Consider the following 25,532-nt stretch of genomic DNA (forward strand, 5'->3'; position numbering starts at 1 on the left):
CGTCTCCGGTTTTGGTATTTCAACGATTTAAATGTTCGATACGCGGAGTTGCGGGGTTGATGTTCGCTGTAGTCCATACGTTCGTGGATTAATTTACAGCCGGTTTTCGTGGGGTTTGATGTGTCGGGAATTTGATGGAATTTTATAGAACACCGGCGTACCTCTAAATATTTGGATTATTTCTTCTGAAAATATCGCACCATCCGTCCCGTATCTACCGGATCTCCCGTATTCATCCTGTCGCCACGTTCCATTGGGTTTTGTCCATCAACAACCATCGTTAATCCTATGATATTGCAGCGCGTAGACGCGGTGAATATTTCGGAACATTGAGTTATAATACAAAATAACTCTCGCGCGACAGATAATAGAGCAAAAAAACGAAGTCGTCGCTGTGACAAATATTACCTCAAAGACAAAGAAAAGAGGATAGATTCCTTTTCTTTTCCGGTATATAACGATTCGTCCCTTTGGTCGGGACTGCGCGGCGACATCCGTCAAATCCGATTAATCAAATCGAAAGATCCTTTCGTGGGGCGCGTTACGAAGCAATTAAAGCGCAGGATTAATTGCGACCGCACGCCGGGAAAAATAAGTCCATAAATTAACGACGCTCGACGGCCTGTCTGCCCCTCGGCCCCGTCCATCGCTAACCACCCCCTACCTTCGCCATCTCTTATCCCTGATTCACCACCTCGACATACTCCCGCTTCTCCATCCATCCTCGACCACCATAGTGCGTCGACAATCTTTTTCCCTCGCCACGGCTAACTTATTGCCCCGGACTACGCATTACACATTTCCGAACCGATTAAGCTGTTACCCGATCACTTTTTTTTTATCTTCTTACAACAACCAGCTACCGTTCGCTCGGAAAACTTCAGAAAACTCTGCCTGCGAGTTTTCAACATTCCAAGGGTAGGCTGGAAGAATAGAAGGGGAGATAACGAATTCATCCTTATCCACTTTTTTGCCGTGTAATTACAGTCTCGAAACAATAATGCAGTTCGAACCACTGGAAATTTCGCAAACTTATTCCTCATCCCTCTTGATGCTTCGCCGATGAACGTTTTTATTTAACGAAAGCTGCAGGGTAAATTGTTTTTTTATGCACAAGTATCTGAAGGAAATAGATAGGTATAGAAGGTTATGCAAATCGGGCACGTGAAAGTTAATCTTTTACGATCCATTGCAACTCGGTTCGGGTAACCGTCTTCTTATCTTTTATTGCCGTTTCCAGCGCGCGAACGACACCGATGATATTTCGAGCGTGCACAAACCCCGACACCTATCCAACCTCCTTTCCTTTCCTTTTTCTCCGTCTTCCGACAACAATTCGTAAGGAAAAAGGGGATCCTTGGTACGGTTCACTGGACCGAGATTCGAAATCACAATTCTCCTTTACCCTGGCCAGATTGCCTTTGTCGATTCACCGATCCAACCCCTTCTTCCTTTCCAGTTTAATTGTCCGAATGTAAATTAACTAATATTCTTTCGGTGAAGCAACGAAAAAAGGGGGGAAGAAATAGTTTGAAATAAATTGCGATACGACACGATGATTAATACAGCACGTGTCCGAAGCAAGTCGTTCGCAGAGAGCATTAGTAGTTTTTGAACACCCTCGTAACTTTTGTCGTTGGTCGATGAGCCACGAAGAGAAAAAAGGTCCGTAAGTCAGCAGCGGAAATCAATCGACGCCGCGACTTGCTCGTAGGAAACACAAGATTCTGCAGACGTCATAAACGTAGCAACGTCATAATTTTATGGATAGCGTACCGTGTACGTGTAGATGCTCGCAGTGTGTACGTTGCTCGGAAGCATAAGTCTTCGGAGTATAAGGGGTAATATCGTGAAACGAGGGATACCTTCCGCAAATCCCTTTGATCCCCCTTCAATGCACAGTCCGACGTCTTAAGGTTATGATACCTTCTCGAGGAGCCGTGATTCCCTCGGTTTAATATTTATAAACCAGATATATCGTCGCGTACCTGCAACCTTTGTGCCGCGAGACGTCGCAACCGAGCCGGACAGAAATTGATTCTGGACAACGATGCGACGTACAATTGTCTTCGACTTTATCCCCAATTATGGAAATCGAAGGCTGATGAAACGATACGCGTGCAGAATATAGTATTAGCAATATTATTGACGAGAAGACCGGTTGCAACGAAGCAACGGAGGGTGATTTCAATCCCGAAGGAAGGAAATTTCCGGTCGAACCGTGTCGCGATTTCTTCGACGTGGATGTCGAAGGTAGCACCCTAAAAAAGGCTCGGGTCATTTGGCAAAGTGCTACTTTGTGTCACATAAAAAAAGCGACGCCGGTTATTTCGCAGTCAGCGTTTTCCACCATTCGAATTCTAACCCCTCTGGCGAACCATCGAACCGCGTCCCTCCGTTACGAGCCGCAAGCTCGCAATCTTTCGCGGATGTTTGATTGAACGGTTGAAAAGAAACGCAATTGGTGGCGATAAAAATTTTTTAACCGTGAGTCACTACGCGAAGGGTTCCGGACACCTGGTCGAGGATTGAAAAATTATCAGGACGCGTTTGAAAAATGATTGAACCGGGGCTCGGATCCACTCGACGCGAATCCGTGCTCGAGAGCTCGAGATTCGTGTCGGTGCGTTGTTTTGATGGGTTCTACGCGGCGGACGGGCCTCGAGTTTTCGAGTAATTAATAACGAGAAGTCGTGTACACGGGTTTAGGGTGGCAGCTTAAACCCTTACCGCTTCCTCGGCGTCGAAGACTAAGCCGGGGTGCGAATGAAACTTCGAAAATCTCCTCGAGAATCCCAAGAGTATTCTCGTCAACATACTCGCTGTTTGAAAGAATGAATTCTCCAGAAAACTCGTGCATTCTTCACCGTGTAAATGGAAATTTTTCAAACTTGTCTCAGGTACATTAAGTAAATACCAAAGATACTACAGTACACCACGCTTTGGAATTTCTGTCAAAGATAGCATTGCATCGCGAGCGTATAGAAAGAATGAATAAAAGGAAAGAAACGTCGTGGAGAAAAAGAAACTGCTGTTCCGGCCGTCTTTAAACGCGGATATCGCATGGAAAACGCGAACGAAACAATGCGTCGCGAGACAGAGGGAAAACGTTCGCGTGGAAGGAGAACGGCACGTAGAAAAAGAAACATCGTCGGGGAAAAAAGGAGGTACAAGAATCCTCTGGCCAATTTACCATAAACTTAGAGGTTTATGGAGGGAAAGTAGCCGGATATTACCGGAAGAAGCGCGAGAAATGCGAACCGCGGGTACCGTGCGCTACTGGATAAGAATATTAGGCTGCAGGGGTAAGAAAGGAAGCGAAAGAGAGGGTTGCGAAGGGGAACAGAGGAATTAAAATGCTGCCTCGTGTACTTTCTTCTGAAACGGGGAAAAAAAATTGCAACCCCATCGCCACCACCGTACGACGCTGCCACTTGCCGAGAATTTATGAATGCTTTATTTAATTTAGAATTCCGATTCTACGTTTTCCCACCAACTAGTGTGCTTTTTCTTGTCCCGTAAGATACGACATTGAGAATTTATGAAAGACACGATGCGATACGAACTTCGGGCATTTGGTAATAAATCAAAAAAGAATTTTTCGTCGATCCGACGAGACTTGAGCAAACAGGGATGGTGGATCGGGAGAAGCGTCTATGGTGGGCGAGAGATATCGGAGGGGTTGAAAAATTAAACAAAAACAAAGGGTGCGTGCGCGATCACAATGAAGGAAATAAGCAGCCATTGATAACGCCTGGAATCAAGAGTCCGAGTTGGTTGACAATGGGATATCAGAATGGCCATTATACTCGGCGTAGACTCAATTATTTTAAGCCACTTTTGTACCGCGCTAATGAAGCGAGCAAAACGGAATATTAAAGCAACCAACCTCCTATCCTTCTTCCCTTATCTCTACCACCCCCCGACGAAGACTACGCGGTTCGCATCCAGTGTAACGTTCAACTTTGCGATCGATACCTAACTCTTGCGTACCAATTTTCGTTCGCAGAACCTAATCCTTTGCACGTTGTGCGTTGATTTTCCTCCTTATTAACCCTTCCGAGTACTATCGGGTATTTCTTGCCTCGGTCATACGGGACGGTTAGTTGCCCCGTTCTGAAAGGGTTAAAATTGAAGTGGTATTCAAAGAAGGGGGTAAAAAAATCTTTCAAGACACTTCCTCGAACGTTACGAGGCAACTTTGCCCGCTCGAAAATAGCGATACTACTTAAGAAGTCATCGTCCCTCGGCTTGTAATTTCTCCGCGGGCTGACTCGGCGGATTCTTCGGATTCGAAAGAAACCAGTTTCTTCCACGGCGTCGAAGCCGACGCGACGGGCCGATATCTGCCTCGATCCGCGCGATGAATCGTGGGAGAGGAAGCGTCTAAAGAGGTGTTCTATCGAAAAATTCGAACCGTTATCGGGTGGCTCGATTCCGGCGAGGGAGATAGTGGATTCGCGCGAGAGAAAGAGAACCGATGTACCTTGCGCGACGCTATTTACTGCCTCGTCGGTTACTTGTCGGCGGCAAGACGCCTTGAAAACCCTCAGGAAAACCTTGTTAATTAGACGTCCAAAGTAAAACGCGAGACGCAAGGCAACGGCTGAGAAGAGAAGAGAAATAGCGGAGACGTTCTCAATGTCGGGACCCCATAGACGTGACTTTAATTCCGGCAAGAAGAGCGACGTCTACCGAAGTAAAATCCTTCTCTGTACCTTCGAGATGGAGGAAGAGGAGCGCTGCTTTTCCATCGGCTTGAATGGAACGCATAATAGCATTCATCTTTGGGTCTTCTTTTTTAAATTGTCCACGGGAAAATCGCGAACAATAGACGCGACCGGTTTAATAGCGTGTTACGTGAATCAAATTCTAGAGAATCTATGGGGATCTACGGTGGAGAACCATTGGTAGAATAACCCTCTGCTTCCTACACCTTTCACTTTACACTCTACCTTCTACGTTTCACATTTTCTCTGTACCCAGCATATTCAACGTATCGGATATATGATTTATCTGTCGAGACAGGGCTTAATTATCCGCTTTTTCCCTTATTACTCGCCGTCGTCGCGCGCCTCGCGCTCCAGGCCGATTTATGACCGCCCGATAAAGCCTACGGACCGTACGTGGTATTACGTAATATACTCGTGCTATCTGTTCGTTCGGAAAACGGGCACAATGAATACGAAAGGGGAACAAGCGCTGTCTGTTGAAGCATTTTCTACGCTCGAACGGTTCGGTAACGACGAAGGGGCAAGATCGGCGTGACCACGGGGAAAAAAAGTAGTAGAAGGAGGCACAAATCGGGCGTGAAATCCAAGATTTAACCCCATCCTTTTACCCCGGGGGCGACGAAAGGAAAGCCCCTCCCAGCTCGCTGATATGATAAACACCGAAAATGACAGCGACATCCAACCGACGTCTTTCCCCTTTTCCCTCCTCTCCTTCTACCGTCTCTCGTCTTCCCAGGGCTCTTCGAGTTAATCACGTCAGGCAGGCAGACCCTCTGATTAAAACGGGCCTCCATCCCTTCTTATTATTATTGTTATTAGAGGAACTGAGTGCAGGGCACTCGGGGAATCGCGTCGAGATATACGGGATAGCTCCTCTGTGTATACATAGATATAGGAAACGCGTAGACTGTTACGCACACGTGTAAAACGAACGTTTTCTCGTCTCCTAATCGTCAGAATTTTCGAGATTATTAAATGGCTGATCTCTGACTAGACTGCGAACGAATCTTGTTTCGCCCGTTCCTTAATTAACTTTCCTCCCGGCAATCAATCGTCTTAGCAAATGTGCCATACAAAATATGGCTCTCTTCGTCACTTTGAAACGTTAGTCTGCAGCTGCGCGATTTCGTTATTTATTTGCTACGAAAATAATAGCGAATACTTCGTTCGATTTCAAAGTATCGAACAGCTCCGATACCGATCGAATCCCACCTCTTTCCCAGATACCGAGATTCCAGCGAGCAAGTGAACGCGAGTCGCGGGACAACAGTAGAGTCGTAGCAATTTAGAACCGGTCGTAACGAGGCACCCTTGTAGCAAATTACAAATGGCATCGTCGAGGTATGACGGAAGCACGACTACCGTCCTGGTTGCACGCCTCGAAACGAGTCCTCTCCGGAGCTACGTAGCTGCCGGACGATCGGATTGCTGGTCCAAGGATGATCCGGTTTCACGGGGTAATCTATCCTCCGAGGGACCGATCATGCTAATAAAGCCGGCAGCTATAAGTAACCTGGAACGATCGTAAATCCTGACCAGGGACTAGCGAACACGATGGCGAGCGCGCAAATGCAACGACAGTAGCGTAACCGCGGTGCAGAAACTCGCTCGGGGACCCGCGGAGCGTTTCAAGCGATTTGACAAATACACGATACAATCCTGGCGAACGGGTTCGAGCAATATTCGTTCGTTTCGTGCTCGTAACTCGTCGACTGTCAGCCACCGAGATATCTCCTTTTCCCATGACGCGCAACTTTGTACCCGGCTGACAAGACTCTGTCAACGATAACCCGGTTCCTTTTCTATTAAATTTGTCTACCCTATCGCGGTACAATCAACGAGCTCTTCGATTCAACGCGTCTAAAAATCCGCTCCTTTCACGTCCAGATTTAACAAACTCAGCTCGTTTGCTCGACGCTGCGAGAAAATCTCGATGAAGAAAGAGATGCACTCGATTACGCCATTGTACGAGGAGCACGCAGGTGTGCGAGCCGGTGGGTGAAATTATCGGAGCAACCGGGAGGCCGGGAAACCGAGGGAAACGCGTTTGAAGATGTTACGTAAGGTCGTGGGCAAGGAGTACCCTAAGAGGAGAAAGAACGGAGGAAAGAAAATAACGAGTTCGCGCCAAGTTGTCGGGGATTACGAAACGGCTGCTCGTTGCTGGCAGCGATGATTGCTGCCTCGCATGGGCCAATAGCTGCCGCCAACATAACGAAGGGTTATGTGGATCACGAGTTTGTTATTGGCTCGTTTAATAACTCGTCCACACGTTCTACCTGTCTACAGCGTGCTCTACCATGCGTCGATATTCGAACGTCGATGCAACACGGTTCAGAGAATTTGTACGCGTAGAACGCGCGTCGCCGTTCCAATATAGTATCGCGTGCAAAGTGAAAGAGATATTTCAATGGTTATTCGCGAATGAGTCGCGCGAATCACTCTCAAAATGGGACGATGACTCTATTGCTCTTCTTATTGGAAATTCCTCGATTGTCCTAATTAGAACTTGTCACTTGTAATTACAAACACGACACAGTAGCCGGTTAATGAAATTGATTGCAGTATTAACCCGACTTACACCCGGAAGGCTGATAATAAATTTTCAATCAGGAACTTCGAAACAGTACCCGATCAATCGTGGTTTCCTTCTAAACTGCTCGAACGAGGTAATAACACGAAAAGGCGAATGAACACGTATCGCGTTGCAAGGTGCACGCAAGCGATTAAACGTCTCGAAAGTGCACATCTTAATCCCAGGACCTGTTCAGTCCGACAAGTCGACTCCGCTTTAGTCGCGACTCTAATGAGAGGGATCGTAGCTTGGCTCGAGGCAAGTTTTATTCGCCTGATATTCCGAACGCCTACTACTCGTTACTTCCACCTGTATTCCGTATTTACGCAGCCGTTTAAGCGTTTTGAGGGACGTAAACGAGGCTATATTAGATAGAGAAACGAAGCTACCAGGCGACAGTCGGAATTAATAACGCAGGAATACGCGAAAAATGGAAATTAGGTAGCCAACTATCTTATCCGACGCTCGCTCTCGTTACTTCAACGACTCCTTTTATTCGAATCTTTAGGAGTAGGTCTCGCGAAAATAAACTGAGTCGTTAGAGTCGCGTGTAAAAAGTAGAAAAATCGCTGAAATCGTATGTAAGAAAATAAATTCTTCATCCGACAAGTCATACCGTTGCGTGATACACGCACCCCAGAGTGAAGAATATATTATTATCGAAAAGAAACATTTGCGTGTTCTTTCAATCACTCTGCAATAATTGAATTCCGCGATTCGTAACGATAGTTTGCCAATCAACCGAATTGAGTCAAAAACCGGCTTCCAGTATGAATTAATTTGTTGTCCGGTTGAAATTACAGCCCTTCGCGCGTGTCTGAACGCTAGAAGGATAATGGATATCTCGGCAGGGAACGTGAGAACCTCGGCTACGACGGTCAGCTAACGTACCGTATAATCGATGCATTTATATTCACTCACCATCGATATCAGACGAGGATTGATCCACGCCTGCTGCATGTTATCGTCGAGATACCGTTTTGCTATCCGGGCGATGTTTTCGTGCGGTTCTTTCCTCGCCGCGGGTACTACGGGCGGCGGAGGATCGACGTTGACATTGTTCCTGAAACAAAACGCACGAATTAATAACAATTATTCCTAATAAATATTTTTCAGAAGAAATCATTTCCAACCAAGACACATTCGTCCATTTGAAATTTCGTTCTCGGACACTCCATTAAACTGCCGGTGGTTCATCCATCATCTTACGATTCGCAAAGCCGATCGACGGCAACGGTAGGGCTGTCGCGTATAAATTCATAACAATAGATCGACGTGCCGGGGCGTATTAACGAGATACGTATAACGGGACGCGTATTAACGAGAGAAATCGATCGATACGACGTGATCTCGATAGATGACAAACCGACGGGGGGGACCAGTGACGCTCGACGCTCCACTTTGGCAAATGCTATTATTTACTTCGATGAGTTATTAACGCGAACGACGTTTGACGGAGAACGGCAATCCGCGCACGGGACCGTTGTGGGCCACGAGGACGCGAAATTAACGGTCTCCCGTGTTCTGGCTATGCATCAAACCGAATCTATTGTGCGACCGCCGTAAACCGTCACCGCCGCCTAACCAAAGACCACGATCAACGCCAGGCCGCGCTTATCGCCAGCTGAAACAGTTCGCAATTAGGCAACCGGCGACAATACAAGCAAGATCATTACGCTTCGTCGTTCGGTCGTTGATTATCGTACGAGATATCTCCTATGTTTGCCTAAACGTAATCAAAATCGGATTTTTGTTCGCTGAGCTAACGAATTTTTCTTTCATCCACATTGAAAATCTCGGGCTGTTCTTAAATAAATACGACCCCATCGATCACATGTATTGGACACTTTTATGAGTAACCGCGAAACATAGACGCCTGGATTCCTCTTAATCCCACTTTATTGTTATTCCTTATTTATTAGTAGCCTCGTAAATTCGTGGCGATTCTGTTCAAGGTTTTCTTCATGAAATTTCACGCACGTGGATTTCATTAGACCAGCGTCTTGTATGAAAACGTTCATCTGTCTGTCCAGCCCGAGTAGGATAGATCCGCGTGAGCACGTACAATGGCCAGCCGTATGAATAATCGTGTACGCGCGCGTATACAAATGTTACGAAACGAATATTATTCTCGCATTCAATGGAGGAATTTCCCCGACTAGCGCTTTACCAACGGCTCTCCTACAGCCAGATATCGCCTAAGTGAATTATGAGAGTTTATCGTGACTCTGCGGTCCCGTGTCTGTTGTTGCCGTCGAGGCACAGCTGTCGCTTTAAAGCTTAAGTTGCTCGAACCGCGCTCGAGATGCCTGCAAACCGTTGAAATTATTGGCCCTTCCACGGATCGACGCCTGGGCTACCCCTCGTCTCGTCTATCGTCAACAATGCCCTACGAATTAATGAGAATCGTTCGTTCTACCCTGGCGAAAATTTGCGTATCCTCAATTTTAGGATTTAATTGCCGAATCAAACGTAAATCCTCCAAAAATTATAATTGAAAACAAAGCTTTCCTTTGCTCGAATTACGCGCCGATGAAAAGGACTGCGAACGGGTAACGAAATATAATGCATAATTCGCTGAAGGAGCAAGGTGCCTTTGCCGATGCGATTCACGTTCGTTTCCCTCTCCGCGGCAAATACGGTAAACAACTTCAGCGACATGCTTTGATCTCGATGTCTCGTGGTAGAACAGGTAGCTGGCTAGTCGAGCAGCATCGTACGAATTCGTTCTTTGTCGTTCACCTGTCGAGGCTCTGCATTTCAAGCGTGCCCCCCAGCACTTGGACTAATTATATTCCTACAAACGCGCGTATCCACAGCGAACGCTAATTACCAGGCTCCGGTCGTCCGTGTTTTATCCTTTCAACCGGTGTACCGAGATCAACGCGTAGAATAGTTAATAACAGAGGGAAGAAAAAAAGGTGCAGCAATCTGTGCGCTAATAAGAGACACGAAGGGAGCACGTTGCCGATGGATAAACGCGTTGAATGCGGAGGGCAACGATGGAGTAGCAAGGAAATGAACGAAGTTAAAAAGTAGCATTAATATATCACTTACGCAAGATATCATCAGGAGAAAGTTGAAATTGAAAAATGGAGCGACTCCATTATGAATAATTGCAACTGTAACGTGTCTGACCACGCAGCATTCAATGCGTTAAGGTGCATTTACACATCAATGGGCCAAAGTCGACCCGTTCAGACGAGGATATCGAGGAACGGACCAGTTTCGAGATAATCTCGGTGGCTAAACAGGTGCTTCTCGAGATTCGCAAAGTCGTGTCCAAGATAAATCTCGACTCCGGCTATCTCTCGCCTATTGTTGACCGCTACCGCAGCTGTCCCGAATCGCAGCCGATTTTCTCACGGAAATTCACGCGTCTTTGAAGAAAAATTCACGCCGTTCGAGGCGCAGGTGTTGCAGGTTACATGGGAGCGAGTGCACGAAAACCGCGGAAAGTTTCGATCGACTTGGCGAGAAGTTATCCGCGCTGAAATGATAAATCGTGGCAGAAGTTTCTCTCCGGTGGATGAAGAAAATCGTAGCGAGTCGAGTCGCGATAAAAATCTAGCAACCACGGTTTATGTATTTCGACCGGGAGAACGATGATAAAAAGAGAGGCCGAGTTGATTTCGGTCTCGGTCACAATTCATCCTGTCAGGAGGTTGGCGGCGGACTCGGGAGTCCGCGAGGATCTTCCTCGCAGATTTTACGATCCTCCAAACGATAAACTGGATAATTTAACGGCCACTCTCGCTCACTACCTGTCCTCGAAGCGTCGTTAAGGCAACAGGCAGCCGCTAAACGCAGCAGGTGAGTGCAATACCGTGTACGGCCTCCGCGGTGACCGAGATGATCGAAAAACCTATAAACAGTGATCGATGCCACGAAAATGGAATTAAAAAACGAGGATCGTTTTGATATTATTACGATGCTCCTTAAATTTCGTTTCAAAGCAATGTCCATTTGCTCGTAACATAAAACACTTGAAGAGGGGGAACAATTCCTAGAAGCAGCAAGCGTGCTATCGAATAATCTCCCTGCAGGTGTATGTTTCGCGTCGAAGTAACAGGCAGCCGGGTTTCCGCGATAATGCGAGTCGATGCTGGCAAATGCTTCAAGACAAGCAGACACGCACGATATGCAAATTGGCGTCGAGCATTCGGCGCAACGGCGTTAGCTAGCCGCGTCTTCTACGGTTTCTCGCTAACTCGCAGCCTAATCGTGGAGGAGTGTATTAATCGAGCCTGCCGGCGCGGCACGACGCGACGGTATAGCCGCGGTAAACGATCCCGATTATGCGAGCAGACCGCGCGAGTACGCGCCGCGTAATGCTCGATAATACGCGGTTTCGCAAGCGGATCCGCAACGAACCCATATCCGCGTACAAATCGTCGAGATCTTGCCTCGTCTTTGTAGCTCGTTCACGCGTTACCCGGCACGGCTATTGCCAGCTAACGAGACGCTTTCCTCCTATCGATTCCCGCAGCTTCCGTGCTCGTAATTTCAACGCCCTTCCTCTTCGCCCCGCTAACATACACCTCCAGCCAAGTCCTGGCAATTCCGAAAGATTCCGACCGAACCACGTATCCGGTGTAACAAACTCAATTTACTCCGACCTTCCTATAAGTCTGACTTCCCAGGTATACATTCAGCGGCGTTTGAAGAATTCTACTTATCTTTCCTAATGTTGATTAAGGAACTTCTAATTTAAAAATGTTTTCCTTTCGTCAATGATCAATAATAATTTCCTAACTAATCCCACATAAAAATCATCCTAAGAATATGATTCCAACCGAAACCGTTCATTTGATGGACTGCCTAATATCAGCCCCCGAGGGAGGCCGATTGTCCGTCAAACGAAAGGAACCAACCTCGAACCCTTTTCACCCTACGCCTTAATTCATCCAGCCTCGGAAAGAAACCTGTTATCCGTTGACGGGTTAGAGTTTGATTATTGGTTCGACGAGCTGTGGCTCCTCTAAAGGAAATGCTGTCTGAACGGCACGGAACGAGATCTCTTTGGACATACGTCGAACGTTTGCTGGTGCTTGTCGCGTTGCAATGGAAGAAAAGAGGTCGCGTGGTCGGTTGTCGATCGAACGTCGAAAGCTTACACAGTGAACGATATCGTTTCCGTTCCGAGCACTGTCGCGCACGCGTTCGAACCGACCACCGATCGGACAATCGTTGGCATTGAAGGGAGTACAGGTAAAGTACCGAACGAAATCGTTAAGCGATAGTATCCGAACGATCGCGGTGCGTGGTCGTCGGTGCCTTTGAGAGATAAGACGGCTCGTAAATCCGTTAAGAAGCACGATATCGATCTGCCATTGGACGAACCATACTCGACTATACGATACAATCGGGTCCACTCGTCAAACACACGTATCCCTTTCTTTCTCTCTTTTCCTTCTCCTCTCGTATTCATCGCACGGACAAACCAACGACTCGCGACCTAAGTCACGATAGAAATAACTTGGAAATCGTTGTGGCTCCCATCGGTTTGATATGAATTTATTTCATTCAAGATCCTGGTTACGCGCGAACGAGCCGAAGAGCGTTCAGGTAAAGATCCCATGAAAACCAAACGAAGGTAAGCGCGACGAATGATAAATAGACTATCAGATCGTATCGGCACGCCAGCATCCCCAAGGCTTCTCTCCCCTTAGCCTGCTTTTCTCCACCCTTTCCATCCCTACGTCTCTTCCCTTCTTTTCCCGTCTGCAGTCTGCCACACGTCGGCCGCTATCCTATCGAAGAAATACCTGTAATATCCGAGTATCGTGGTTGTAAGTAGGTACTCGTACAGTTTGCCAGCATCGTGTGCTCGTCGATGATAACGATAATCGGGCGGGATACTCCATTCCGTTTTTATCTTCGACGCCACCGTTCTCTCTCCCCCCCTCGTTGTACTTCTTTTACACTTCGAACCATCTCGCGACAAACTAGCTTCGTTGAAATTCCAGGGAAACGAGCGAGACATTTTCTGAAAACTTCCAACGACAATTTCCATTTTCCCCTCGGTCTTTCTGCTCGACGAGGAGATGATCTCCGGCGCGAAGGGTTTTACCAGGACCACGGGACAGGAAAGCTGGACTACGAGTCAGGCGACGTTTATCCTCGATCAAAGAGACTCGAACTGGGTTGCTTCTGGCCGACATCTGGGTCCGAAAGCAAGTAGAAGCAGCGAACAAGGTAATCTACGGTCGGACGAGAGTGGACTTCAAATAAGTCACGGCAAGACAAGATGACTTATCTTGATTTATGACATGGTCGTCTGATGGGTATTTTTAATTTCCTACATTAATGTATCGTATAATAAATATTCTGCGATGAAAATAGTGTTACTATTATTTTATCCTCTAACCAGACAAAGTAGGATCAGAGAAACAAAAGAAAGCGGCAGAAATAGCGCGGCTTTCGAGGCAAGCGAACACGAGAAAGAAGTCGATTCGTGGTACAAAAGAACCTTTGAATTTATTCGTTCGGATTGATTCTCCTTTCGAGCGGTGAAAAAAGGTGCGAAACCGTACCCGCTGGAGACGAGTCGAAGGAACCTTCTTTTATTCCACGTATCGTTAGAACTTACGTTGGCCGTTGGAGTTGGCGAAACGAGATTTAGCTGGTACCAGCGGTGATTTGTGACCCATTGTTCTCCACGAGCCGGTAGCCGAACCGTCGACAGCCTGTGGTAGGGCCAACCAAAGGACCCCTAGTAAAAACTCGACTATCCAACTAATGGCCATCGATTTACCCGCCACTCGGTGCAAAACGCGTTCGCCAAAGACACGGCTGCGATAGGTTTTTGCCACCGTGTTCGACTTCGACACCGCGTAAATGCGGAGACAAGCCGAAACACTCGTTAAGATATATTCTGGCGTAACAACGTTCCCGTTTGTTCGACGATATCGTTAGATCGCTTTGTAAAAGGTACTTGGAGCATTCCGGATACTTGAGAACAGGGTTGTTAATTAACCCTTTCGCGAACACCCGAAGTTTTATGTAGATACTTAGAAATTAAAAAGAATAATAGCCCACTTTCAACGCGTTAAGTAGAAATGGATGATCAGAATAAAAGCAAGTAGAATAACCTCCGAAACGTTTCGAGCAAAGGTCCACCTATTGTTCGCGAATCAATTGTATACAGCGAGATACAAGGAAGTCCTCGTCGAAATCTATCGCGATCGTCGATCATCGTTGTCCTTTCCACCATAATTAAAGTCCGTTCAATTCCCTCGTCGAAGCGAAGATTTCTCCGGACGGGGATCCTTTCTCCTCTCGATCTCCTCGAAGCGGTCTTAAAGACGGAAGAGGACATAATAAAACGATTAACTCGATTCCTGCGAACTCGATCCAACACAATGGAGCAGTTAAGGCAACTGCTCTCTCTTTCCCTCTGTTTCGCATTATTTATTCCATTAGAGGAACGATCTCCTTCTTTTATCTGCATATTGTCTAGGCCTAACTGGACCCATACGACATGTTGAATCGCCGGGACGAGATATCCTCTCGTTCCTGTCGGATTACGCGAATTTAAGTAGCCGCTTCGTAAAAGGCCAAAGAGCGTCTGTCTTTTTCAGAGTTCCAACGACTAGAGGGAAGGGGCATCCTTTGACATTTTATCCGGATTAGCTTGGGTTGGCTCGTAGAGACGGCGTTAATTAAGGCGCGGACGTTAATTGACGAATAAATGCAGGTGTGGGAGCTGACTGGGATAAATATAGACATCCTATCGAGACGAGGATCGTATTGTCTTGGAAAGTTTCTCGGCTGTCGAACAAATGCTTCCCGTGGAGAAAAGATAATCAATCTCCTACTCGACTATTCCACTCGTACGCGTTATGTTCGCTGTCGTATCGACGTTGGAAATTAAATTAGTCCTTTGTGCCGCTGACTCGTATCACTGTTCGATGACCAATCGTTTTTATCAATTTCCAACTCACCCTTTACACTGAATCATTATAATTTTCTTTTCTCTTACTACTCCATTTCTTTTCATTATTCCTCTCGATACGAGTGTTCTTCTTTAGAAATAAATCTGACGTACTAAGCATGCGCTCAGATGATACATATAAATCGACGCTTATTTTGCTGAATCTCTTTTCGAGACAGCGATCCATACATTCCACGAGATACTTATCAGGATTTCATCGTCCATAGGCATCCTCGTAAGAGTGGCTTCTCTCTCTCCCTCGTACGAAGGCATTTCGAGCCCCTAGCAGCGAACCAGAAGAAGGGCCACCACCCTAGTCGCGATATTATGATAATACACTTATATTCATATGCAATGGGGCTTTTCTTAAGAGAGCACCAACGACGAGGGCAACGAACGCGTCATTCCTCGGCCTACAAGCCATAATGTAATTCGATCGACACTTTAGCCTCGAGATGATGGAACGACGGATAGAAATTGACGGCGAATGGCTGAGTGACAGTGGTTAAAAGCTAGACGATGGAAGGAGCAGACTTCTCGATGCGTGGAAGGTTTCCACCGATTAATTACTCGGCAATTTGGTTAATCACCGCGGCAGCTAAGATACCCGTCTGCCTTTGACACCCACTACCTGATTATCGCACGACGGAATGGTTTAAGTGATGGAATCATTGACGAGGTTGATTTTTAAGGAAAAAATTTTTCACCGTTATTATTCTTTTCGATTCTATTTTTCTGCTTACGTAATGCTTCGTAAGCACGAAGAGATACGATTTCTGTTCTCTTTCGTGTGGAAAGTTTAGGAAGATCCGACCCTTTGTTCGCGTGGATCTGAGAATTTCACCGTTGGAAAATGCTTCCTCCAAGGGGTGGTCAACCCATTGGCCAAGAAGACGTTAACGCTCGCTGACAACTACTTTTCTCGTCGTTTTCCCGCCTGTTACCCAGAATTCTCATCCAAGAACCATCGTGACAAAGGAAAACGAATCGAAATGCACGAATTTGCAGCAGTTCGAGAAGAAAGGGAATAATATACGAGAAATTGTATACGAATGTTTAGAAGCCACCCTGTGAATACAAAGACGCTGGTGCTCGTTCGTTCTGCCTTCTCATACTCCGTGGATCCCATAAGTGCGTTGTCTTGTCGTCCAATAACGTCTTAGGCACGACATTTCATTAGGTCGTTCGGACGAATTCAGCCCCTCTAAGCCGTAACCGTTAGCACCCATAAACCCGTCGAACGACGATCGTAAGAAGAGTCTGTGGAAATTTTTATGCAACATATTCTCCGACCAAGCAGTACGAGTACCCTGATATTACAACCGGTCGAAATATTCAGCAATAAATTGAATAAAGAGGGGTGGGAAATCGTTCGAAAATTGAGCGTTGTCGTTTTTATAATAGCAAGGAACAAACGTGGCGACGAATAAATGGTAAGAGGTAAATGTTACGATGATCGCGACGATGAAGAGCAGGATCCGAAGATCGTGATCGTGCGAATTGGGGAACGGAACAAAGCTCGCGTTCATCCATATTCATCGACTGCTTACGAGATGGAATCGTCCACGAGAGGAGACAGAGACGTTCCTTTTTCACGTCCGTCACGAACGAATTAATTCTCTGACACGGTTCCTATCGATCAACTGTTTACGTTGACTCTCAGACCACGTTCCTCCTCCCTCGTTCTCGAACAGAAAACCAATCAGACGAACATTCTCCAATCTACCGGGCGAGCTGATTTTTTGGCGAGCTGAACACTTACACGAGGTGCTAATTCGATGTGTGACGAAATAGCCGTTCATTTGTAAGAGAATACAAGTTTGATAATGGAAAAGGAATATTGCTTTCAACGTACAGATCGTACCTATGATATCTTTAATGTAAGCGAACTGAATTATCATAAAATATTCAGTGCTAATTGACGCGTTTATTGCTACGATAAAAGCAGTTATGTATAATGCATGAATGATTGCTAAGCGAAAATGTGCAATTCCTCCATTTCCAAAGGAATAATTATCGAAATATGTCATTTCTAGCCAGCTTGACTATTCAAATACAACGGATCCAAGCTTACGAGACTTTGGTAGGACCATTAGGAAGACACACACCGCGAGCGGCCATTTAAACGATCGGACCACGCGTTTCTTCGTGTATAATTAATATCAGCCGCCTGGTGGTTGTCTGGCTTGGGCGAGAATACCGACGCAAGAATACGAATATGCTTTATAAGGGAGTTTATGAAAATGTTCGCCGCAGGAGGTGAGGAAACCGGAGGCCAAAACGGCTGCCAGAGAGATCCCGAAGGGCGTCCCTATGTCGTATCCGCCTCTCTGTTCCTTTTCTCGCAGGTGACGGTGCTATGGTGCACCCTTCGGGAGGCCGCGTGTGTCGTTGCCAGATATTACCGCATAATTTTAGGATATTTCACTGGCGCGCCGGATTCCGAGCGGACGACGTGCGCGCGAATAGCTTTACGCGCGATCGTTACAAGACCGCGGCCAGGACAAAGGAAATGGCGGAGCCTTCCGGAGAACTCGGTGGATCGCAAACATTGCTCCGTGGGAAAAACGAGATGCGAGCTTAGCCTTGTTGCCGAATAAATTTACCGAGATTTCATTTATCCGATAGTTCCTTTTTTTTTTCTTCTTCTTTTTATGATAGGAGATCGCTTCTTTTTTTTCAGGGATTCAGCTCGTTTGATTTTACTACCAGAAATAAAATGTTATTTGTTTTATGAAATGGCGAGAACAGATGTATAATATTTCTTTTTTACTCTTGGAGATGATAGAAAGGAGTATCTTTTGCAACTGAGGATTTTTCTAACCAAATTATAAGGTCGATTTAATTAAATTACAAGGTAAAAGATCGAGATTGAATCAGAAGCGGAGAATCCCTGAACCTTATGGTCCCATTGCTCCACAGGGCACCGCTTTCTGGACAATACCATGGAACGTGTCCTCGGCGGTACAAAGATACAGATTTGAAAAGGAGCGCTATCTCGCAGCGTGTGTATCCATTGTACGATGACAAATCGAGCATCAGCGAGCCACGAGCCGCTTATCCATCAACATCAGAGACCGAAACACGCGTTCTCCGGTTAGACTAGATGTTTTCACGCGGATCGTTCACTGGTAAACCGTTACATCCGCGGGACCAGGACGGGATCTCGCGACATCAGGTCGAATCGCGACTGTCGAGCAAGATTTACGGTCACCTCGGAACCGTAAAGAGGCCTCTAACAACCTAAACGATTTTTCTTCCAGCAAGGCAAAAGCATTTTTCTTTTTCCTCTCGCGCCTTCGATTCCGTCACTCTACAAGCGTGTCTAGATCGAATCATCTTTCTTCGAGACAACGGGCTTTAGCTCCGAGCGAGTAACGCTTTAAAGGGAATTCCTGACTACGAAACAGGATCCCATCGATCATCGCGCGAGATGATGCTCGAGAAAGAACTCGTTCCTCGAGGAAGCGCCATAGTCAAGAGAAGAAGCGTAACGTAGGAAAAATTAACGAGTTCGATTCTTTTTTAAGGAAAAATAGGGTGCTTCTTCCTCTACGCTTTCCCTTTACCAGAGGATGCCTAACTTTGTACACGATATCCTCGTACAATCGTTCGCACAGAAGAGAACACAACCCTCCGTGCTCGCGGTTCCTACCCTCTTCTTTAACGACGCACGAGGTTCGCCAGATCCTCGTCACACGACATTTGTGCGTTTCATCCGCCTCGTCGAGCTGATACAATGCGCGTGTCTATTTCTATCTTCTCCCGTGCCTCTCTTTTTTCGTGTTTCCCTCTGTGCCCAGAGTTTTCTCGCGCCTAACCGCTTCGATGGCTGCGTTTCCACCGCGCAAGTACACCATTTTCTCCTCGAAAACGTCGAGGACACTCGTGGCCCGAGACGAAAGGCTTTCTTTTAACCGAGCCAAACGAAGAGCGTAAATTACGAATCGGTTTCACGGATCGACGAGATACCGCGTCTCGATTGCGCCACGCGTTTCTCGCGATAATTTACGGTTTATTTACCCGCTTGTAATCTCGCCGGCGATAAATACACATATATACATCGAGGAAAGAATCGCGGAGCCTGGGATTTTATTGCGGACGATCGGCAAAAGCCGTCTCGTTCGTTCCCACAATATCGCGGTTGTAAGGTCGAGCGGGCAGCATCGACGCGAAAACAATGTGACGCCGATCGAGGGACATTTCGAAACGGCGCTTTTCACGCCGATAAAATAATGAACAAACGCGCGTTTGTCATCGAGCCGACAGGTATTCGCTGCGCTGGACCGATACGAACCCCGCAGGACCTCAGATAAGAATAATTTACCGTGAAGAACGCTTAAAAGCGCGCGCATTATCTTCTCGGTTATACTTAAACGTGTGCGAGTGTGTAAGGTGAGTGGCTCACGTTTGCCCGATTATTTCTTACTACACGGAAACCCGGTAAGAGACAATATAGAGAAAATACGGCTATTGTATATCTGCCGAGAGTATCTTGCCAGGCACGCGCTACACCTGGCAGATAGATATATTATCCTGGTCCACGTTCGAATCGGAAGTACGTGTTGCTACGTCCTTTTACACGTGAACGCCTTTCTCCGTTTAAGCCAGGGCTGTACAAGTGTTTAGGCAAATTCGAAGAAATTCGCAAAGTCCTCGGAGAATCCTTATTTACAACTCGATCCACGCGCAAGTCCTTAACGATTTCATTTGCTTCATTATCTGTCGACGTGTAGTTCGTTTAGAGATGCAAGCAAAGCGTCACGGGCGATAATGAAGCGGACGCGAAACGAATGCTAGTGGATAAGCTGAAGCGTGGTTATTTGTCGTTACAACTACTCGTCGCTCGTTAAGTATACCAAGTTATCCTCTCGTTTTTGATCCAGTTTCACGCGGATCAAGAAAGAAACAAATCGAGTAATAAATAGAAGGAAAGCCGATCGCGCGAATATTTCTCCCCGATCTTGGCGATACACGATTTATATCGGTCGAGAAAATCGATGATCCGTTCGATAAATCACGGAATTTTACAGTAAGCGTGTTGTTCGAGCGGATACTGTGGTAGGAAGTTATTGCACCAATCACACCCACGTCTTATCGGACACGATCCAACGTCGATTTAATTCGCGACGAGACACAGGATCGGGGAAAATCATCTTTCGAAGCTAGGAATCCTTTTTTTCTTTCGTGGAACTATCGAGTCTCACGGTGCAGACAATACCGGATGATCCTCGGTACACGACATCCACTACGGACAAGATTATCCTGTGATCCACGCACGCCACCCACCTGTACACCCACCGAGCTAAGTAAACACGAGTGAACGCGGGTGTCGATTATTCAGAGGGAATCGTTCTGCCATGGTGTAGCTAACTCGACGATTTACTGGACACTAGTGTCCACGTGCATCTCTGCGAACGGTTAGGCTAACGACCACCTCGTATATCATTCGAATTTCGAAACTTTTGAAGGGTCTAAAAAGTTCTGCATATCTTTCACAATTCCTCGTTTCCATTTATGAATAAAACTTTGAAAGCGAAATTTGAAATTCTATACTGATCGAATGAGCTTGAAAGTTTGCAACGGAGAATATTAAATGCAACACGAGCCATCATCGAAGTCCGCTCGTTTACAAAGGACCCAGGGTTACCTCATCCACCCACGCGTCCAGATTCTCACCGTCCCTCACACAGGAATGGTAATTCACCGTCATTATAGATAACTAAAACGAGCGACGTTCGTCAATAACGTTCCTCTCGAAGGATTGCAATAAACACGCGACTTTATCGAGCGTCGAAAATCGAAGACAAGAATTTCGCTGTCGCGTATGAGAAACCTTCCATCGACGAGCTCTAAATTATGACTGTTCGTAATCATTCTAGCGATGATAAAAACGAAGAAGAGATGCGTTTGGTAAACGAGGTAACACGGATTGTCAACGTGTCGCGTCGAAGTGGAACGAAGTGATTATCAGGACACAGAGGAGAAGAAGAAGAAGAAGAAGGAGCGAACGTTTTAAAGGACGGCAGAGATTCGAGCGCGGTCCTGAGGGGTGATTACGCTGGCCCGACGTCGCCTTGCCTCTCTCACCGTGTAATTAACATCGTTAAAACATGGATATTAAATAAATTATAAATAATTATGTTCGACGGCGTTAACGACCATCCTAGCCAACAGCGGTGGCGACGCTTGGCTACATTTACGTTATCGATTTCAGTCTCGCGCTCTTCCCTCAACTTCCCTGCAACTGTCCTCGCCGAAAGTCCTGGGAATATTTATTCCGATACGTTCTCCCCACGGGCGAACTCGCGGAATCGAATCTGTCCGATTTAATCGCGGGTTAACGAGCGTTCCGCAAGTTCTTCTATCGTTGCGACTAAACGACGATGTTTCTTTTTTCTTTTTTTTTCTTTTCACTAGGTTGACAAGCGATTGGAAACTTGGCGTTTCGGATCGATCTTTTTTTTTCGTTCGGATGAAATAAATTGATGGACAGGTTCGAGAATTATCATAATCGAAATGAGTAAGACAAATATTCACGTTTACTAGAAAAAGAATCTTGCTTTTCAATCGGCGAGGATCGAAAGCTCGCATTAACCGAGCACGATCTTAATCTGAAGGAACTCTAAAAGCCGGTAATGGTTCGATAACGGGACTACGTTCGAAGCGTACCGGTTTCTAATCACGGAAAAAGATTAGGCAGCCGAGAAACAAGCCAAGATCTGTCCGGATGGCAACTGCCAATCGGCATCTCGATCGCGCCATTATAATTCAAATGACTCCATTAAATATATTCAACGGCTATTAGAGCAGTGCGCTGCGGGTGCCGCAGATTTTCTCGCTTCTGAGGTCCTAGTCGCTCGTTTTCTCGCGATTGGCCACGGCAAGGATGTCGACGACCAAGTGCACCATATCGATCCTCGCCTTAACGCCGTTTCCATTAGGTTAACGACCCTACGGCTGATAAACTATTCACCATGCGGATAATTGCGACGCGATTCCCCGCGCACGCTTCGACTATCGTCTGCGAGAACGTTTCGAGAGTAACTACCGAACGGAGATTGAGAGTCATAAATTCGCGTTTCTAGACGACTCGACTTGAGACTCGACTCGATTCCATTCGCACGAGCGTCCATCAACGCGCTCCCTATCTCCGCTAGTATATCTGGTAATTTCTCATCGACGCTCGACATGCAACACACTCGAACGAGCAATCTTAATAAATAAAAAAGAAAGAAGGAGAAAAGAATGAGAACGGTATATCATAGACGGTAGCTTAATGGCGAACTAATGCAACAGGCAATCTGTCCACGACCTGAATAGCTCAATTGGCTAGACCAGTCGTCTGACAAATGGCAGATTCTGAATTGGATTCTGATTCAGCCAATTGACGGAACGATTCACCTCTTGTAATATCGAGTTAACGGTCATTAAAGTTCAAGCGTGAAAAAAAACTGAATCGTGTTAGGCTGTAATTACAGTCCTAATTACAGATTGCGCGACGGAAGAGCGCTAATTACAGGTTGTTCAGTAAGTATAATATTTCAATTACCTTTATTTGTTTCGGATACAGGCTATTAGTAAAAGAAATTATAATACAAAGAAATAATGTTTGCAAATTATTAAGAGAGAATCTTCAGATACAATATCCTCGTGTAAACTAGGGGTTGAAAATACACAGTTCGAACTACCCCGTAAGTGTAGGGTGGCGCCAGCCAACGGAGACGCCTGGAAGCAATAGGCGTCCCGACGTCCCTGTTTCCCGGGGCTGCCACCAGATCGAGATGCGACTTTGCTTCTAATCGCGACACTGGGTATATCGCGCGCCGATAAAACAGGATCGTTGATCCGGCTATAAATCTCCGATCGAATCAATTATGCTAATTACGGTAAATTGAGTTGCACAAGCGTTCGATGCCATGGATTTCAATACTCCTGAAGGAATTCGTGTCGGGAATAAATCTGTCAATTTTTTAATGGGGATCGATCGTGTTCCCTGGGAAAGATTGCGAAAAGAAGCATGAGAAACGCGGTGAATACACGGCTCGGTTGATGGGAAAAGAAGAAAGAGAAAGGGATACGTGGAAATCGAGAAGGTGGTACACAAGTATCAATCTATTTTTATATCTTCTATACGAGTATCGTCGAGTCATACCAGCAGACAACACGAGTGGATGATCCAGTTCGATTGATGGCAATCGCGGATCTAGGAATCCGCGGGAAAAACAGAGAACGAGAGTTCTCTTTAACAAGCAGCCACTTTAACCAACTTAAACCGTCGCTGACTCGTTATAGCATAACGGTTCGACAGTCGACAAAGGTGCGAAAGATCGCGGCAATCGAAGCGACGTGCCCGATTATCACGCGTTCACAGCTTTCTAAAGCCCCGAAAAGCGCGACAGAGGGTGACAGAAAGGGAGGAAGGAAAAAAATTGCACGGAAAGGGGTGAAATCGGCGACCCCGTTGATTCGGAACGATTGAAGGCTCGTAACGAGGGTAGCACGGATCACGGGGCATCCGTCAAACAGTGTCTTTCGAAAAAAGAAAGAAAAATCAATTTCAAAGGCTTTGTCGCACGAGTCGTTTCTGATACTTAGTTTCTCATCCCCCGACCCCTTTTTGATTTTTATTTCAACATCAGGAAATGTTCGGTTGAATTTTAATTATTTTTCAAAAATGATACCACTATTTCGTGACTCTAATTTTCCATTTGGATCGTTCAGCAGACGCGGAGGGAAACATTTTTCCTGGCATGTAGCGGCAATTATTGGCGATCAGCGGGATCGATCACCCGCGTAAAATACACCGGAGCGCCGTCAGATATTACACGCGTCAAATTAGTGGAGCGCGATGGCAATAGCGTTCCTATCAAAGTCGCGTCGTGCGAGTGACAATCGAACGACGAGTACCGTCGATGGACGACGAGAAGGTGAAAGGGGGATCGGAGAAATACGAAAAAGAGACGAGCTCGGTAATGGTGTGGAGTGGTTTACCTGCAATTTTTTTTTTTTTTTTACGACAGGTACACGCAATCGGTGCGTGAACATAGAGAGAAGAGAGAAAGAAAGCGGCGGCGTTTGCCAGGGAACATCATATACGCGGCTTGCCACCCCTTTTGCAGCTCGCCAACACAATGAGCGGCTTTGTTGAAAATTTCTGCGGGCTTTTGACCCCAGTTTTCCGCGTACACCCAACTCAGACCTTCCACTCGCTCGCCATTTTCGTGGGTGCATTTCGTTTCCCCGATACCCTATACCACCGATCGGCTCATACGCCACTGACTTCCCATAGGAAGATTCCCCGCTTTCCCCATTCGACGTCGATCCCGTGAAATCCGGCTCATTAAATCGCTTGACGTATTTCGAGATGGCGCGTTCGCACGCCTTTCTATTCGAAAAGCTATGCTATGCCGACTCGGTGTGGCGAGCCCTTTACCTCGCTCCTCGGATCCCGATGCATTTGCACGCGTCAAGAAATCAAATCCTCTCGCCGCGAACCCCTCGATAATGAATATATTAAATGTAAACAGATTAGAGGGTAAGCAACATTCCGAGGGAAATTTCATCCTCGCCCTAACGCCATCCCCCTTTTTTCACTTCTATCCAACGATAAGATGAGAAATTTTATTCAACCTCCTAAAGATCGATCCGTTCGAACGATAAACGGTTGAATTATTCAGCAAGAATCGTTATACGCCTAGACGTTTATAAAGCTGGTTAGTTCGATCCTTATCGCCGCTAATGAGCACTCAAGTAAACGAGAATAAATCGTCGATGCAATTGTAATATCAGGTCGTGGAAAAAAAATCTTGTTGAAAGTACAGAATTGAGCACTTGTAAAATAACATTATTTGAAGTATTATTTTATAATTTCATATGATGGTGTTCATCGTCGGCCAGGTTTTGGAACACACCCCAAAAGGAAGGATCGGTGGATCGTATTCAAATAAAGACACTCTCTTTTTCGGATTAACTTTACGTAACGAGAAAAGCTGTGTAGGGAAAAACATCGATACGCAAGATTGGATATACGAGGTAGGATTTTGATTCTAGTTGTCCAGGTTGCCTTTGCCTTTCGGTCCATTTCTCTGTATCTCTTTTCGGCTTTCCCGCAGACCGAATGAGCGCACTCGAAAAAATGAATACGCACGCTCGATCCTGGGACAGAAAGCGCTTTGATCCTTTGACGGGAAGAGGAAACGTAGCTGGCCAACGAAAGAGCGAGTTTAAGTTCCGTTCCGCTTGTCACAGTAAATAGTAATAAAGGTTCGCCAGTATATCGCTTCAT

General features: G+C 46.3%; 1 protein-coding gene across 6 annotated transcripts in view; it reads right to left on the minus strand.

Moving 5' to 3' along the window:
• LOC117601716 (uncharacterized) overlaps window positions 1-25,532 on the minus strand; it is a 230,376-nt gene that overhangs the window by 161,979 nt on the left and 42,865 nt on the right. For all 6 annotated transcript variants that reach the window (XR_004580788.2, XR_004580787.2, XM_034318855.2 and 3 more), the window contains exon 3: window positions 8,230-8,371. Coding sequence is in view for 4 of the 6 variants with exons in the window: in XM_034318855.2 (XP_034174746.2) it covers window positions 8,230-8,371 (142 nt within the window). In the remaining 2 variants the exon portion in view is untranslated. The remainder of the gene's footprint in view (window positions 1-8,229; window positions 8,372-25,532) is intronic.

Source organism: Osmia lignaria, chromosome 6, assembly GCF_051020975.1.
Source record: "Osmia lignaria lignaria isolate PbOS001 chromosome 6, iyOsmLign1, whole genome shotgun sequence".
NCBI classification, from domain to species: domain Eukaryota; kingdom Metazoa; phylum Arthropoda; class Insecta; order Hymenoptera; family Megachilidae; genus Osmia; species Osmia lignaria.